At 24.8% G+C, this 14362-nt stretch overlaps 1 protein-coding gene and 1 long non-coding RNA gene across 4 annotated transcripts; one reads left to right on the forward strand and one right to left on the reverse strand.

Annotated features, from left to right (window-relative positions):
• The first annotated feature begins 709 nt into the window (after positions 1 to 709).
• Positions 710 to 10988, forward strand: LOC107999172 (cartilage oligomeric matrix protein). 3 transcript variants are annotated; one of them, XM_062076827.1, is made up of 15 exons: positions 710 to 976; positions 1714 to 1878; positions 2067 to 2299; positions 3124 to 3670; positions 4871 to 4956; positions 5034 to 5097; positions 6158 to 6395; positions 7054 to 7179; positions 7250 to 7526; positions 7657 to 7809; positions 7900 to 8281; positions 8416 to 8769; positions 8884 to 9111; positions 9283 to 9792; positions 9992 to 10988. In XM_062076827.1, the coding sequence occupies exons 1-15, from the start codon at positions 898 to 900 to the stop codon at positions 10114 to 10116; spliced, it is 3567 nt and encodes a 1188-aa protein (XP_061932811.1). In that variant the 5' UTR covers positions 710 to 897; the 3' UTR covers positions 10117 to 10988. The 3 variants fall into 3 exon arrangements, with proteins under 3 accessions (XP_061932811.1, XP_016914350.2, XP_016914351.2); XM_017058861.3 differs by having other exon boundaries at positions 6182 to 6395; XM_017058862.3 differs by having other exon boundaries at positions 6206 to 6395.
• Positions 5213 to 6199, reverse strand: LOC107999173 (uncharacterized). The gene is made up of 2 exons (XR_009830407.1): positions 5955 to 6199; positions 5213 to 5447 (listed from the first exon to the last, which is right to left on the reverse strand). It is a non-coding gene; the product is annotated as an uncharacterized LOC107999173 (long non-coding RNA).
• Positions 10989 to 14362: the final 3374 nt, after the last annotated feature.

Below are 14362 nucleotides of genomic sequence, written 5' to 3' on the forward strand. Positions count from 1 at the left end.
ACATATAAAAATAACAAGATATGGAATGTCAATTGAATATATTTTCTTTTCTTTAAAATTAAAATGTTTATAATTTCTAATGTTAAAAAATATAGATGTTACATTTTACACATATTGGTTTTATGATAAATATTTTGATATTTAAATAATAATGAAATAGTATTTAATTATTGAATTTTTTAATTTTTTTCATTTATAATTATTTCATATTTAATTATTTCATATAAATGATTTTTAAATATTTGAAAAGATCATATATTATTTTAAATATTATTTTGTATATATGTATTTTGATGAACGTTTACATTAATTTTATATTTATTTATTTATATATTTATTTATTTTAAACAAGGATTATCTTTTGCGTTTAACATTTTAAAATTTTTTCAATTTTGAGTGTTACTTTTCATTCGAGTTTTCCTATTGTTCTAATTTCGTCTTTTAGATTTAATAAAAATTTATTTATTGTTTGTCACATAAGAATAGCATACAAAATAAAATAGTAGCAATGAGAGATGAAATCATAAAAGTGAATTACGTGAATAATGAATAAAAATTAATTTTTTATTACAAATAATATCTTGCGATTTATTATTTGTCATGATATATAATGATATTATCGATATATCGAATAACATTTCGATATTATCGATATTTTTATCTTTACTTTGTACATACTTGATAATTCCGTGGGTGCTTATAAAAGCAATGAACGCCTTTCCTCCTTGTCTCAGTCGATGAACGTCCCGCAATCTATTTGTTTGTTCAGCATCGATACATATCATTTCGAATCGATTGGCAAAAAAATTTTAAACACGAAGAAAAAAATTAGTAAATTGATATAAAGAAAATGGAATGATTGTAAAAGTTGCAAATAAGAAAAAAAAGTGATTTAAAATGCGAGTTATTATAACATTGATTATCACGATATTTTTCGTTGTTTATGTTGTCGATTCTAGTATTACACGAGATGAAGGTAAGATGATATTATTATTTTAATATTTTCATTTTTTTTTATTTATTTATTTAAATTTTACAAGAATTACTTAATTATATCTATATACATAAAATAATGGAAATTAAAATGATTCAAAGTTTTTTAAAATCTTAATATAAAAATTATCGAATTTTTTATTTTTTTTATTTATATTTTGAGAATATAACAATTGAAAAATTTCTCTATTTTATTTTCGTTCTAATTTTTTCAGATGCGATATTGATTATTATATTTCCTTTTGTTTTAAATTTATTTCATATAAGAAAATATTTTAAAACTTTAAATTTCTTAATATTGTTGATATAAAATTTTCTAAAATTTATAAAATATTTAATTTTATTAAAAACATTCTTGTATTCATAATCAAAATCTTGAATTTTAATTTATAATAAATTTGTTTTAAAATTTTAAGCTATTATTTTTATTATTGGATTCTTTGGAAATAAAGCAAAGTGAAGTATAGCAAAATACTGTCGAACGTTCTCATAAGATATTTACGGTATTGCAAACCAGTCTCCCTGCAAGTTGACAAAAAACCCGATAACGGCACGCACAGGGCAATAAATTGTTTTCACAGTCAACATTTAGTTTGAAATTATTATTTTCACATTTATGTCCAATTGAAGTATATATAATATAATAGAAATAAACTATTAAATTTGAAATTTAAAGGTTTATGTCATTTAATATTGCTTTCCTTTACAAATGTTTTGTAGATCTGGAGAAAAATCTTCGAGAAAAATGGAACGACGACTTTGTGATTGTTTTTTCAAACATCAAATCAAAAAAGAAACAATTTCAAGTAATGGTCGAAGTCCTTTTAACAATAAAATATGAAAAATCAAAAATGGTACTTATGCTCGACAGACGAGCAAAACGAGGTAAAAGAAAGTGTTTGAAAATGTAAATTCACTTTTCATCTTCTCATTACTTATAAATCTTTATAAAATAACATTTTTTTATACAAGTGCATCTATATCTTTTTCAATAATAATTCATTTTTTTCAGAACTTCATTTTATCATTTTCAAAGATATAAAAGAAACTATGAAACAATAATCATATTTCAGTAATCCTCGAGAATATCGACGAAGCTGGCCATCGCATAGCACAGTACATTAACATGGACAATTTGAACATAAATTCGAATTTTCCATCAAAGAACGTAATTTTCTTGGTCCATCAATCTCAACCAGGAGCTCGAATGGCCGTTTACATCGATTGCATTTATCGAGGCGTGATACCTTTGAAGAAAACTTTCCGTGAATTAACAAATAGCGAAGATAATCTTCTTATAGAAGCGGTGAGTTTTTATCGTAAAAATATCAAATAATTTCCATGTTCAAAAAAACTTGAAACTTTTTGAATCTCAAAAAATTTTGAAAACTTCCAAATGTTCCTTAATTAAAACACATCATAGAAATTTAGAAATTATAAAATTTTTTACATAAATACATCAAATTTCATATATTATCTTCGCACTTATTTATTTCATTTTTATTTCATTTTTAAAAAAGCGCACTTATCATTATTCTTTTCTTTTTTTCATTATTTTTCTTTTTTAACATTATTTCATATCTTATTTCGTCGGAAAATAAATGATTAAATATGCTTTCTTTCTTTTTTCTCTTTTTCAACAAGAATTTCACAGTTGTTAGAATCGGTTACGTTAGACGCCGTAGGATGATGTCTTTCCAAATATGGCCGGCCAACCAAGGCTGCTCGCCTTTATTACGTACAGCTGCTAACTCGTGCAACGCATTTAAGCATAGTGAATTGATTTCGATTCGCTTAGGCTTCATCCTTATTAAATATATATATACACGGCCCACTTTCTTACAATTCCGCTTAAGATATGCATGCAAGAAAAAAAAAACAATGATCATGTGATTGATGATGGAACAGGAGATTAAATAAGATTTTCCTCATTTAATATTCATCAAGACTAATTGATATACAGATCATTATATATTTCATGAAAATAAACTTGTTAGGAATAATATTATTTCTTGCTACTAATATTTTATTGTTGCTTTAGATTAGAATTATTTAACTTTAAATTGATATGCAATATAAAATCGATAATTTATAAATATAAGAATATTTTTTCTGATATTATATCTTCAGTTTAGGGAAAGGAAGAGTCAAGTAAAGGTATATCCACTGGCAAGAAGTATGGAGGCTCTGCAAGAAGAGAATTGTCTTAGCACCTTGACCGATACGGATACTCAAGAATTAAGATCGATCGATGATGATAACAATTTTGAAACACCTTCGTTCAATATTGCTCATATAAATTTACAAAACAAAAAAAGTCATCATCGATCAAAGGAACATCGATCGAATCACGAAACGGTCGATTTATTCGAAGATATAGATCAGATCGATTTGAATTCGAGACAATCAAATCACAATCGTCATTCTGTTCGAGATCGATCGAATCGATATAAGCATGAAAACGATCATAATAAGTATCTTGAATTCGATCACCAAGATTTTTCGAGTCTAATAAAACGTTTACAACAGCCTGAACATTTCAATGAACCTATTCAGGAAAAATTTGAAGTATTAAGTAATTTAAATGAATCGGATATATTGAATCAACCAATTAATATATATCATAAGAGGGTTCCAAGAAGAGGAGACATAGGAATTCAATCCTTGGATGAAAGAGGTAAGTGTTAAACAAACATGGGGATACAATTATTGAAAACATTGTAATCGAATGATTATAAAAATACAATCATTCGATTGATCAAACGAGCGAATTCTTGATACTTTTTTCATTTTGGAAAAATTTAACCTCTTCAATTGATATATGTATATACTTAGTTTTTTTATAATTTAAAAATATTTTAAAAAATTAAAATCTGTTGAAAAATTCTTCACTACAAAATCTTTTAATAATAAAAATAAAAAACTCAAAACATTGACAATATTTTATTTCACTTGACAATTATTACTTTGAAAGTATTGTGCTTTTGATATCTTAGTATCCCTGAAAAGGTTAAGTAAAACGAGCATTCTTTAACCATTTGTCAAATAAGAAGATTGTTTTTATTTTTTTGCTTGTTTGATTTAAATGTAAAAAAATTGAAAATTGCTATCATGAATTAACAATCTCTTAGATTTAAATAATTGAATTAATATATATTTTCATCAATCTAATGAGAATATTTAAATATTTTGATTTTGTGATTTTTGTGATTCACTCCATATATCTGATTAGTCATGCAAAAGATAAGTTATAAACTAATTTTTAATAATAAAATTAGAAATAAAATATTTTTTTTTATGTATTAAATAATTTTTAATGATATTTTTAAATTTTCTTATAATTAACAGCATAATAAGGAAATAACGCGTGTTAGTTTTTATTTTAAACGACATTTTTACAATCTTTTTTTTTTATCATAATTGATTAAGTAAAAAATTACCGCCTAGAAATTACTTTATTACTATGAAATATTAATGTTTTTGCTCAATCTATAAAACTTAATGACATTAATAAAACTTGTTTTCTTCATTTCTATTGCTGATTGAATCTAAATTTGCAATAAAATAAAATTGCCTATAATTATATAATGTTCAATATTTTTTTTTTTAGAATAATTCTTTAAAATTATATTGTCATATTAATCTTATATCTTAAAGTTAATAAATTAATTAATATTATAAATTATAATAATTATATTATATATATTATATAATTATATAATAATTACAATATTATAATTATAAATTAATATTTGAATAATATTAATAATATATAAGTAAAAAATTATTTTTACATTATAATTAGAATTTATTATTTAAATAATATATAATATACAAGTAATTTTGAATAAACTAATTAAAAAATATAATTTCATAGTTTGTCTGACAGATAATCAGATAGTGAAAACATTGAACGAATTGATTGGAGCTACCAAAAAAATCTGGCGAGAAATCGAATTAAATGTGAGTAATAACATTATTCAAAATTATTCAATATTCAATATTTTATAGATTGTGCTTAATTAGATATATTTTTCCAGAGATTGGAAACGCATCGCGTTCTCCAATTAATCGAAAATTGTGCAGCTTGTCGTGAACCGCCCGGTGAGTGAAGTTCTGCTGTATTGAAAGAATTAATTTAATCGACAAGAAAATGTCTTGATTCTCCATTGTTTCTTCATTTTTAAATTTTCTTTTCTCGCTTTTCTTGATCGTTTGCTTCGCGATAATTTCTTTAATTAACGACGTTAGTTGTGTACAAATAATTATTGATTATAGATGATGAAAGATCATCTACATAAATGTATAACATGGTCTTACATTGCAATAAATGAATATTTTTTGCAAAATGGAATAATGTTGTCTCTTAAGAAATTCCGATTTTTTTTTATTTGAGTAATATTTCGTTGTGTTTAATTGTGAAACGTAATTAAAATTAAAATAGTAAGAGGATCCTGAAAAAATTTAGAAAAAAAAAATGAGTCTTTTAAAATTTTATAATTCCTACATTAAATCATAAATCAGTTAAAATTAATTAATTAATTAATTAAAATTAATAATCGAATAATTAAATTGCATAAAGTTCAAATATAATTGTCGGGAAAATAATAGAAAAGCGTTAAATTACATAAGTAAGAGCCAAAAGTGAGTGGTAAATATGCAATTTCAAATAAAACATTACATATGTATATGTTTTTTACTAATAATATACTACTCATTTTTGACTTTTATTATACATTCTTTTATAGTTTATTAATTCGTTAAATTAGAATAAAAAAGATTGTTAATATGTTACAACAAAATCGATTTAGTGATTAAATAATGTCTTAAATTCTCGGACGATTTACTTTAGATCTTATAATCATATAATTTTCTAAAATTTATTTTCTTTTTTTTAAAATTCTTTTCTAGTATTATTTTTACTAATAATCATTTAATAGTATAATAATATGTAATTTTACCAATATATATATATAATAATCCAAGATCGGTTGAATCATTACAAATTAATTGATCGTTCGAGGGTTAACAAGTTATAACGGATTCCGAGATTTAGTTTAATTTCGCAAAGAAAAAAATGTTAAAAAAATGTTGAAAAAATTTTGACGGACAGAAATTCGTCAAGCAACCGAAAATATTCTTGAAATCACGATATCTTGTCAAGAAATTGATCTTGGCAATTCCGCAGTTCCGTTGATGACTACGACGCCAGCACCACCTAGTTGCTCTTACAAATCGCCCTGCTTCCCTGGCACAGAATGTCGTGATACACCACATGGACCTCAATGCGGAGCGTGCCCGCCAGATTATACCGGTGATGGATATCGTTGCGTGAAAATTACTTGTGCACATAATCCTTGTTTTAAAGGAGTCAGATGCTATGATCAGTCGGATAGATATAGGTAAGAATAGAATTGATGAATTGGATAATAAATATTTGCTAGCAATGAAGATTCTATAACATTATTTTCTATGATATGCAGATAATTTTTCTTAATCCTTTGACACAGAACTATCTCATGGAATTCCTTATCTATGAAATATTAAATAGAAACAATATATATTACGAATATTGTTATGAGATAGAAAAAATTACATTTGATTAAATTTACGTAAAATTAAATATTCACGTAATCGTGAAGAATATAGTATTAATAGACGATAGTAAGCATATAGTGTTTCAACTAAAGCCATTATATATTATTTGTCGGATATTTAAGTATAGTAAATGGTTCCTACTTTAATGATTTTTATCGCTATTTTCATCAATTCTCATAAATAGGATTTTACAATAAACTTCAAACATATATCGAAAATGAAAAATTTAACATCGATTTCTATCGATTTTTATCTATTTCATATATATATCGACTTCCAAAAATTTATGTCTTCTAAAAAATCGGATTTGATTCCAAATGACTAAAATAAGCAGTAATTTATATGTTGGGAATCATTCTTACCATTGGAATAGAATCCTTCTGCATCTAACAAATCTATATACTTTTTTTCTCTCATATTAATATTTTACTACTTATAATTTTATCGTTTAAAATTTTTCAGTTGTGGAAATTGTCCTCTTGGTTACATAGGTAATGGCAAACATTGTGAGCTTAAAAATGTTTGTGAACCTAATCCATGTTATTCGGAAGTACAATGTGATTTGATTTCCGAACCACCATTTTATAGGTAATAAAACAAAACATTAAATTAAACTATTTTGTACTATGAAAACAATTTTAAATATAATGATTTCCAGATGTGGTGTTTGTCCAAATGGATTCACTGGTAATGGCTCTATATGTATTGATATAAACGAATGCGAATTAGCACAACCATGCTCTTTAGGGGTACAATGTACCAATCTTCGTCCAGGGTTCAGATGCGATCCTTGTCCACCAGGATATACTGGTACAATGATCGAAGGAGTTGGCTTAGAGATTGCAATGAGTCGCAAACAAATTTGTCAAGATATAAATGAATGCGAAAATAACAATGGAGGTTGCGATCCATACATGGAATGTATTAACATGGAGGTAATATAATTTATATATTTATATACGAATGACATAATTTTTTGATAAAAAGTAATAAGTTTCATATATATACTTAAAATAAATAAATAAATAAATTAATTAAATCTCATCCTTTCTTGCTGTTTTATAGGGTTCATATAGATGTGGTGCATGTAGGGCGGGTTTCATTGGAAATCAAACAGTGGGTTGTCATCCTAGTCACAGTATTTGTCCAGATTTAATAACTCGTTGCGATGTAAACGCCGAATGCATTTGTATAGATACTAATGTATATTCATGTAGAGTAAGAAAATTATTAACTCTTATTATTTAATATTATTTTAATTATGTTAAAGTTGTTATAGATGATTAAAACATAAAAATATAATTCTAGTGTCGTGTTGGATGGACTGGAGACGGCCTAATTTGTGGTATAGATAGAGATAATGATGGAATTCCTGATAGGAATCTTCATTGTCGTGATCGACATTGTCGTATGGATAATTGTCCATTAACACCAAACAGCGGTCAAGAAGACGCGGATAGAGATGGCATAGGCGATGCATGTGATCCAGACGCTGATGATGATGGTGTTTTAAATTCTTCAGATAATTGTCCTTTCATTTCAAATCCTGGTCAAGAAGATAGTGATAGTGATGGTCCTGATTTAGTAGGGGATATTTGCGACAATTGTCCTCGAGTAAGAAATCCGAAGCAGGAGGATACCGATGATGATGGCATCGGCGATGCTTGTGATCCCGACATCGATAATGATGGTGAGATTTTAGAAAATGGTATAAAGATTTTCTTTTTATTTTAAATAATATTTATGTATAAAAATTGAAAAATTAAAGTTATTTTATATACATTTCATAAATTAGGTAAAAACAAAAATGATATAATTTTGCAGGTATTCCAAATAATCAGGATAATTGTCAAAAAATAAAAAATCGAAATCAAAATGATATAGATGAAGATGGAATAGGCGACGCGTGCGATAATTGTCCTTACGGATATAATCCGAATCAATTGGATCAAGATGGTGATGGAGTAGGTGATGATTGCGATAATGATAACGATAGAGATAGAGATGGAATACAAGATGATAGAGATAATTGTCCTGATGTGGCAAATTCAGGACAAAATGACGATGATCACGATGGCATAGGAAACGAATGCGATAATGATATGGATAATGATGGTGTGCCAAATTCAAATGATAATTGCCCTTATGTATATAATCCAGATCAACGTCATACGCATAGTAAGTAGAATATTATTGGATCGTGTTATTCGAACGTATGAATTTGAAAATTTGAAAAATAAAATACCGTTATTAATCATTGTCAGTTTATATATAAAAAGAATTTATTTGCAGACAATTTTATCGGAGATGCTTGTTGGCATGATTATGATAACGATACCGTGAAGAATATACATGATAATTGTCCTAACAATAGTTTGATTTGGGCGACAGATTTCAGGAAATATACTACAATTGCTTTAGATCCATTTGGTACAGCTCAAGAAGATCCTGTTTGGGTAATACACAATGATGGTGCAGAAATTCAACAGCTTGTGAATAGCGATCCTGGAATTGCCATTGGTAATATATTAATTTTTAAAAAATTTGAAATTATTATTATGGGTTTACAAGATTTACCTATATTTAAATTATTTTAAATATTTAGTAACTATTCAAAGTAACGCAAATTTAAATACTTTAAAAAATTCCGAAATCTTTTATCTTGTAACTTTTAATTTTTATTTGCAACAGGGCCGGACATTTTTAGTGGCGTAGATTTCGAGGGTACATTTTTTGTTGACGATGATGGAGACGATGATTTTGTTGGTTTCGTATTCTCCTACCAAGATAATCGTAGATTCTATATTGTAGCTTGGAAAAAAGCTCATCAGCCATATTGGGTCCCAACACCATTCAGAGCAGTAGGTGATCCAGGAATATATTTAAAACTTGTCGATTCAGATACTGGCCCCGGTGAAATTCTCAGAAATAGTCTCTGGCATAACGAGAACACAATAAATCAAGTAAAAATTCTTTGGCATGATCCAAAGAAAATTGGCTGGAAAGAGAGAACGTCATATAGGTGGCAATTATTACACAGACCTAAAATAGGTCTGATTAGGTTCCGACTTTATCAAGGAAAACAACTAATGGCAGACTCAGGAAACGTTTACGACTCGACCTTGAAAGGAGGAAAATTAGGTGTTTACTGTTTTTCTCAAGAAAAGATTACTTGGTCAAATTTGTTGTATGTGTGTAAAGGTAAGAAAAAAAAGTGAAGGTCTTGTATTTGGATCGGAATTTTGTCTCGCAATTTTTATTTAAATTCATAATAATTTATTATCTTTATGTTTAATGTATCAATGATAATTAACACAAAAATAATTAATTGTAGAAAAAACATTCATTATTTTAAAAAAAAGCTTTTTTTATCTTCATATTGTTTCATAATATTTTTCAGAAACTGTTCCTTTATCAGTATGGAATGATTTACCATCGAATTTGAAGAAAGAAATAAATGTGGATATAAATACTGAAATAAAATCTCAATACAGTCAAAAATCTATCTATTACGACTCACGTTAAATTTTCAAATTTTATTTTGTTATATCGGAAAATGCAATTAAATCGAAAATTATAGATTTGATTCATAATATATGTCCTGTTAAAAAATGAAAAAATACTCGTTATTTGTATGTACATACATATGTATGATTTTATGTAAGTATATTTTTCATTTAATATGATTAAACTTTGTTCTATCCTTTTTTTTTAAAAACTTTTTTTCCATTCTCTTTGTATGAAATTCAAAAATTTGTAACATTCAAATGTATGTGATTCAAGATATAATATGACAAATATATTTTTCTTTTGCTAAGGATAAACAAAGTCTGTACGAGCAAAATCTTAAAAATATGTTATATTTTGTGAAATACATATATGCAATATATGCTTAATGCTATCTAATAAAGGAAGATTATAGTCTAAATGTGCGCTTTTTGAACAAATTGAATTACATTTATTAATTCTCAATTGGTAGACCGAAGATAATTCACAAATGTTTGAATTAACTTAGCTTTACAGTATTTTATTTTATTTTCATGCGGCCAGGCAAGACTTTTATCGGCTTTGATCTCACCTAACAACGAAGTTCTTCTCAATATTAAAAAACCTATATGTGTATATGCTTTAACATTTGTATTACATATAAGAAAGTATTATAATAAGAGATTTTAATGTATATTTTATTTAAAATTTGAATATTATAAAAAAAAAATATAATTTTGAAATGAATTTACTACAAGGAAGAACATCGTATATGACAGAGAAAATTTCAAATTTCTATATGTTATTTAAATTAAGAAAAGATGTGTAGTTTATTAACAATATAATATATTGTAAGATACCAAAAAAATGTAATAAATATTGAAATAAATAATGCATAAATATATACAATATTTAGGCCCCTAAAAAAAATATATTTTTTATTACGAATAAAATTTCATTATACACTTTCTTTGATTTACACGAAATATTCATTCTCCAAATTTTCATTTGATTAAAAATAGTAAAAAAAAATCTTTGCACTTTGTACGTTGTAAAAATATTTTTTTCATATATTTGTAGAAAAACAATAATAATTTAGAAAATTTAAAAAAAACAATTTAATTTTTGTAATTTTATTAGCTATTTTTCAAAATAATTAGTCTTTTTTTTTCATCAAGAAAACTAACTAATCGAATGCATAAACTAATAAATCGAAATAATGTAATAAAAAACGATCAAATAAGAATTTTAAGCAATAACAATTTCATATAAATATTATTTTGTAAATGATATGTACAAAAAGTTCGTGTAAATCGAGAAATGAGTATAATTATTTTTTGTTTCTTATTCGTTTATAAAAATTATTATTACATTTATAATACTTTTTTTTGAATAAATACTTGAAAGAAGACTGTCTAGTATTAAATTATTTATGGATTTTCTATTTATTCAATATTTTACTATTTTTCATGAAAACGCAAAATCCATTTCATTATGTAAAATTATGTTTTTCCTACCAGATTATAATTAAAAATACAACTTAATTTTATATATCTGTATTTACACTAAGGAACATATAGATATTGATATCTTAATTATTATTTTAAATTGTGGCAATTCCTTTTTGAGGAAGTTTATAATTGTAATTGAGGAAGTGAGAAAGTTGTTTTTTTTAAATGCACTGTCCATTAAAAGAGGCCGAATAAATATATAATTATTATAAAATAATAATGTAACATGTATATAAAATACACAAGAAATAAATATAATGAATTTACAAATAAATACTTATTATTACAGTTAAACTTATATATATATATATATATATATATATATATAAGTATTAATTTAAAAAAAAACAAGAGATATCCATGGAAACAAAATAATAATGTTACGCAATATTAATTTATAAATTGCCATGTTTTCTATTTAAAGACCAGAAAAAGAAAATAATATTATTCATAACAACTTCATAATTTCCAAAATATATTGTATACATATAATATATAATATTTTTTTTCCCATATACTTACAGGATGTTAACATAAAGTTTTTTAAAGGATCGATTCTAGGTATTAAACAAATATAAAAATTAGTATGGAAAATGTTAGTTGAAGCTTATTTATTAAGATATTAGTAATTAAAAGTTAAACAAAACAAAATAGAAATAAGATAAGAGTATTTCCGTTACAGTGTTGTCGCATTTTGTTTCCATCTTACTTGATTTAACGCTAACTTCAATTGTAATACATATATCTAAACCAATATTTTTATATATCTGTTTGTTTTAATCTTTAGAATCGATCCTTCAAAGATATTCCATGAACATATTAACACTCTGTACATGTATACATTGTAGATATTTGAAATACATATTTTCAAACTGATTAAAGATTAATTAAAATCAAGAATTAATTATGAAGTAAAAAAGTTAATAGATTAAAAATTCATAATTTTATTATTTTTATAGACGTTTCAGAGAGAAAATAGAATATATTAATTGTAAATTTCGATTTAGTAAAAGCTTATAAATTTTCTAAGTGAAGAAGAAGAAGAAGGTGAAGAAAAAAGAGTAAATATGTATTTAATTCGTCATAGGCGAGAAGACAGTCAATCGACGAAGTTAATGATATAAATTTTTTCCGAGTCTTAGAATAAAGTTTGTTTTGCATGATTTGCGATGTAGGGTGTTTCGAAAACAGCTATCTAATTTTTTGAATGTATTGTGCATAACTAATAAAAACAAAAAATATAATATAAATATGAATTCAGATTTTCTTTCTAAAATATAATAATTGAATATATATATTAAAAAAAATAACAGTATAAAAATTATGTTTAAAAATTGAAATAATTATTAAAAATATAAATAATTGCATACTCATTGATATAAATCAATTTTTTAAATAGAAATATTACTTTATAGAAATATATAGTTTATTTTTCATACGACATATAGTAGTAAGATATATATTAATAGTATTGAATTTTTTTCAGTAATATGTGTTGAATCATAATTTGAAGATCACTATTTTTTAAACTAATGTAAATAATAATAATAGTTTTGTAGCTATCTAGAATGAATTAAATCAAAATTAAAAATACAATTAGCATTTTTTTTCATTAAATACTGCGATTCTTTTTCGAATGATTCTTTTTCCAATTTATAATATTCTCGTATACATCTATGCGAAATGATGTTTTATTTTCTATATATGATTTTTTTATATGAAAATTATATTAAATGAACTAAAATTACTTGTAAAGAAAATAGATAAAATAGATAAAATTGTTAGAAATTTTTAATCTTGTTTTTATACAATATTTTTGGAATATGAAATAATAAATATAAAAAAAAAATAAGTTTTATATCTTTCATTTTTCTTCTGTTATTTTTGCAGCTGGACAATTTTCCGAAACACCCGAAAAGTTAAAGTTTAAACGAAAAATTCGATTGTAACAAGTGAAACAAACAGTTAAGACTGTTACGGTTCGCACTCGTTATGGCAGTGGTCGCTCAGAGTTTGATCGCTAAGGCAGTTGAGCGCTATTCAAAGAAAAAAAGAGCAAGAACTCCTGCAGAGAATCATCTTCAAGAACACACTCTCATTTGATAAGAAATTCATCCATATTTTTTTTCCTAGCATACGAGTTAAATATAGATAAAATAAATCTAATGTACTTCACATGCTAACATACTTTTTCTTTTAGTACACGAGGAAAAGTTATAAAAATAAAGAGATTCCATCCAAATTTAAAAATTTCGTTTCCTAACCTAAATTTCATATTAGAATCTGTAATGCGTATCTCTCTAAATATTTTCAAATAAAAACTTCTAGTAAAGAGAATTTAATTAATTTCCAATGAAATACGATTAACCTTTAATTTTTAACTTTTTCTCATGCATTCGTATAACATTCACTTTCGTTTTGAAAAATTTTCTTCAATTTTATTCTCAAATGTATAGTAATCAACTAATGAACACTTCGACCTTCAATTGGAAGTCTATACAAGTATGATTACAATTAATGTAATTTTTTCGTTCGACAAAGCCAGTGTTGTCGAATTATATTTAATAGAAATTATTGATATACAAGGTATCAAAGAAAGGAATATATGTATACTTCGAGAATATACAGTACCAGAATAAGCAAAAATATCATAATCAATATTTGAAGTGCAATATATATTTGTTATACATAAAAAATACCATAAGCGGCATCTTCATTCTTTTAAAGTTATATTAATATGAAATAATTATTTAAATTTATAGTTTTCCATAATT

Source organism: Apis cerana, linkage group LG6 (genome assembly GCF_029169275.1).
Source record: "Apis cerana isolate GH-2021 linkage group LG6, AcerK_1.0, whole genome shotgun sequence".
NCBI lineage: Eukaryota > Metazoa > Arthropoda > Insecta > Hymenoptera > Apidae > Apis > Apis cerana.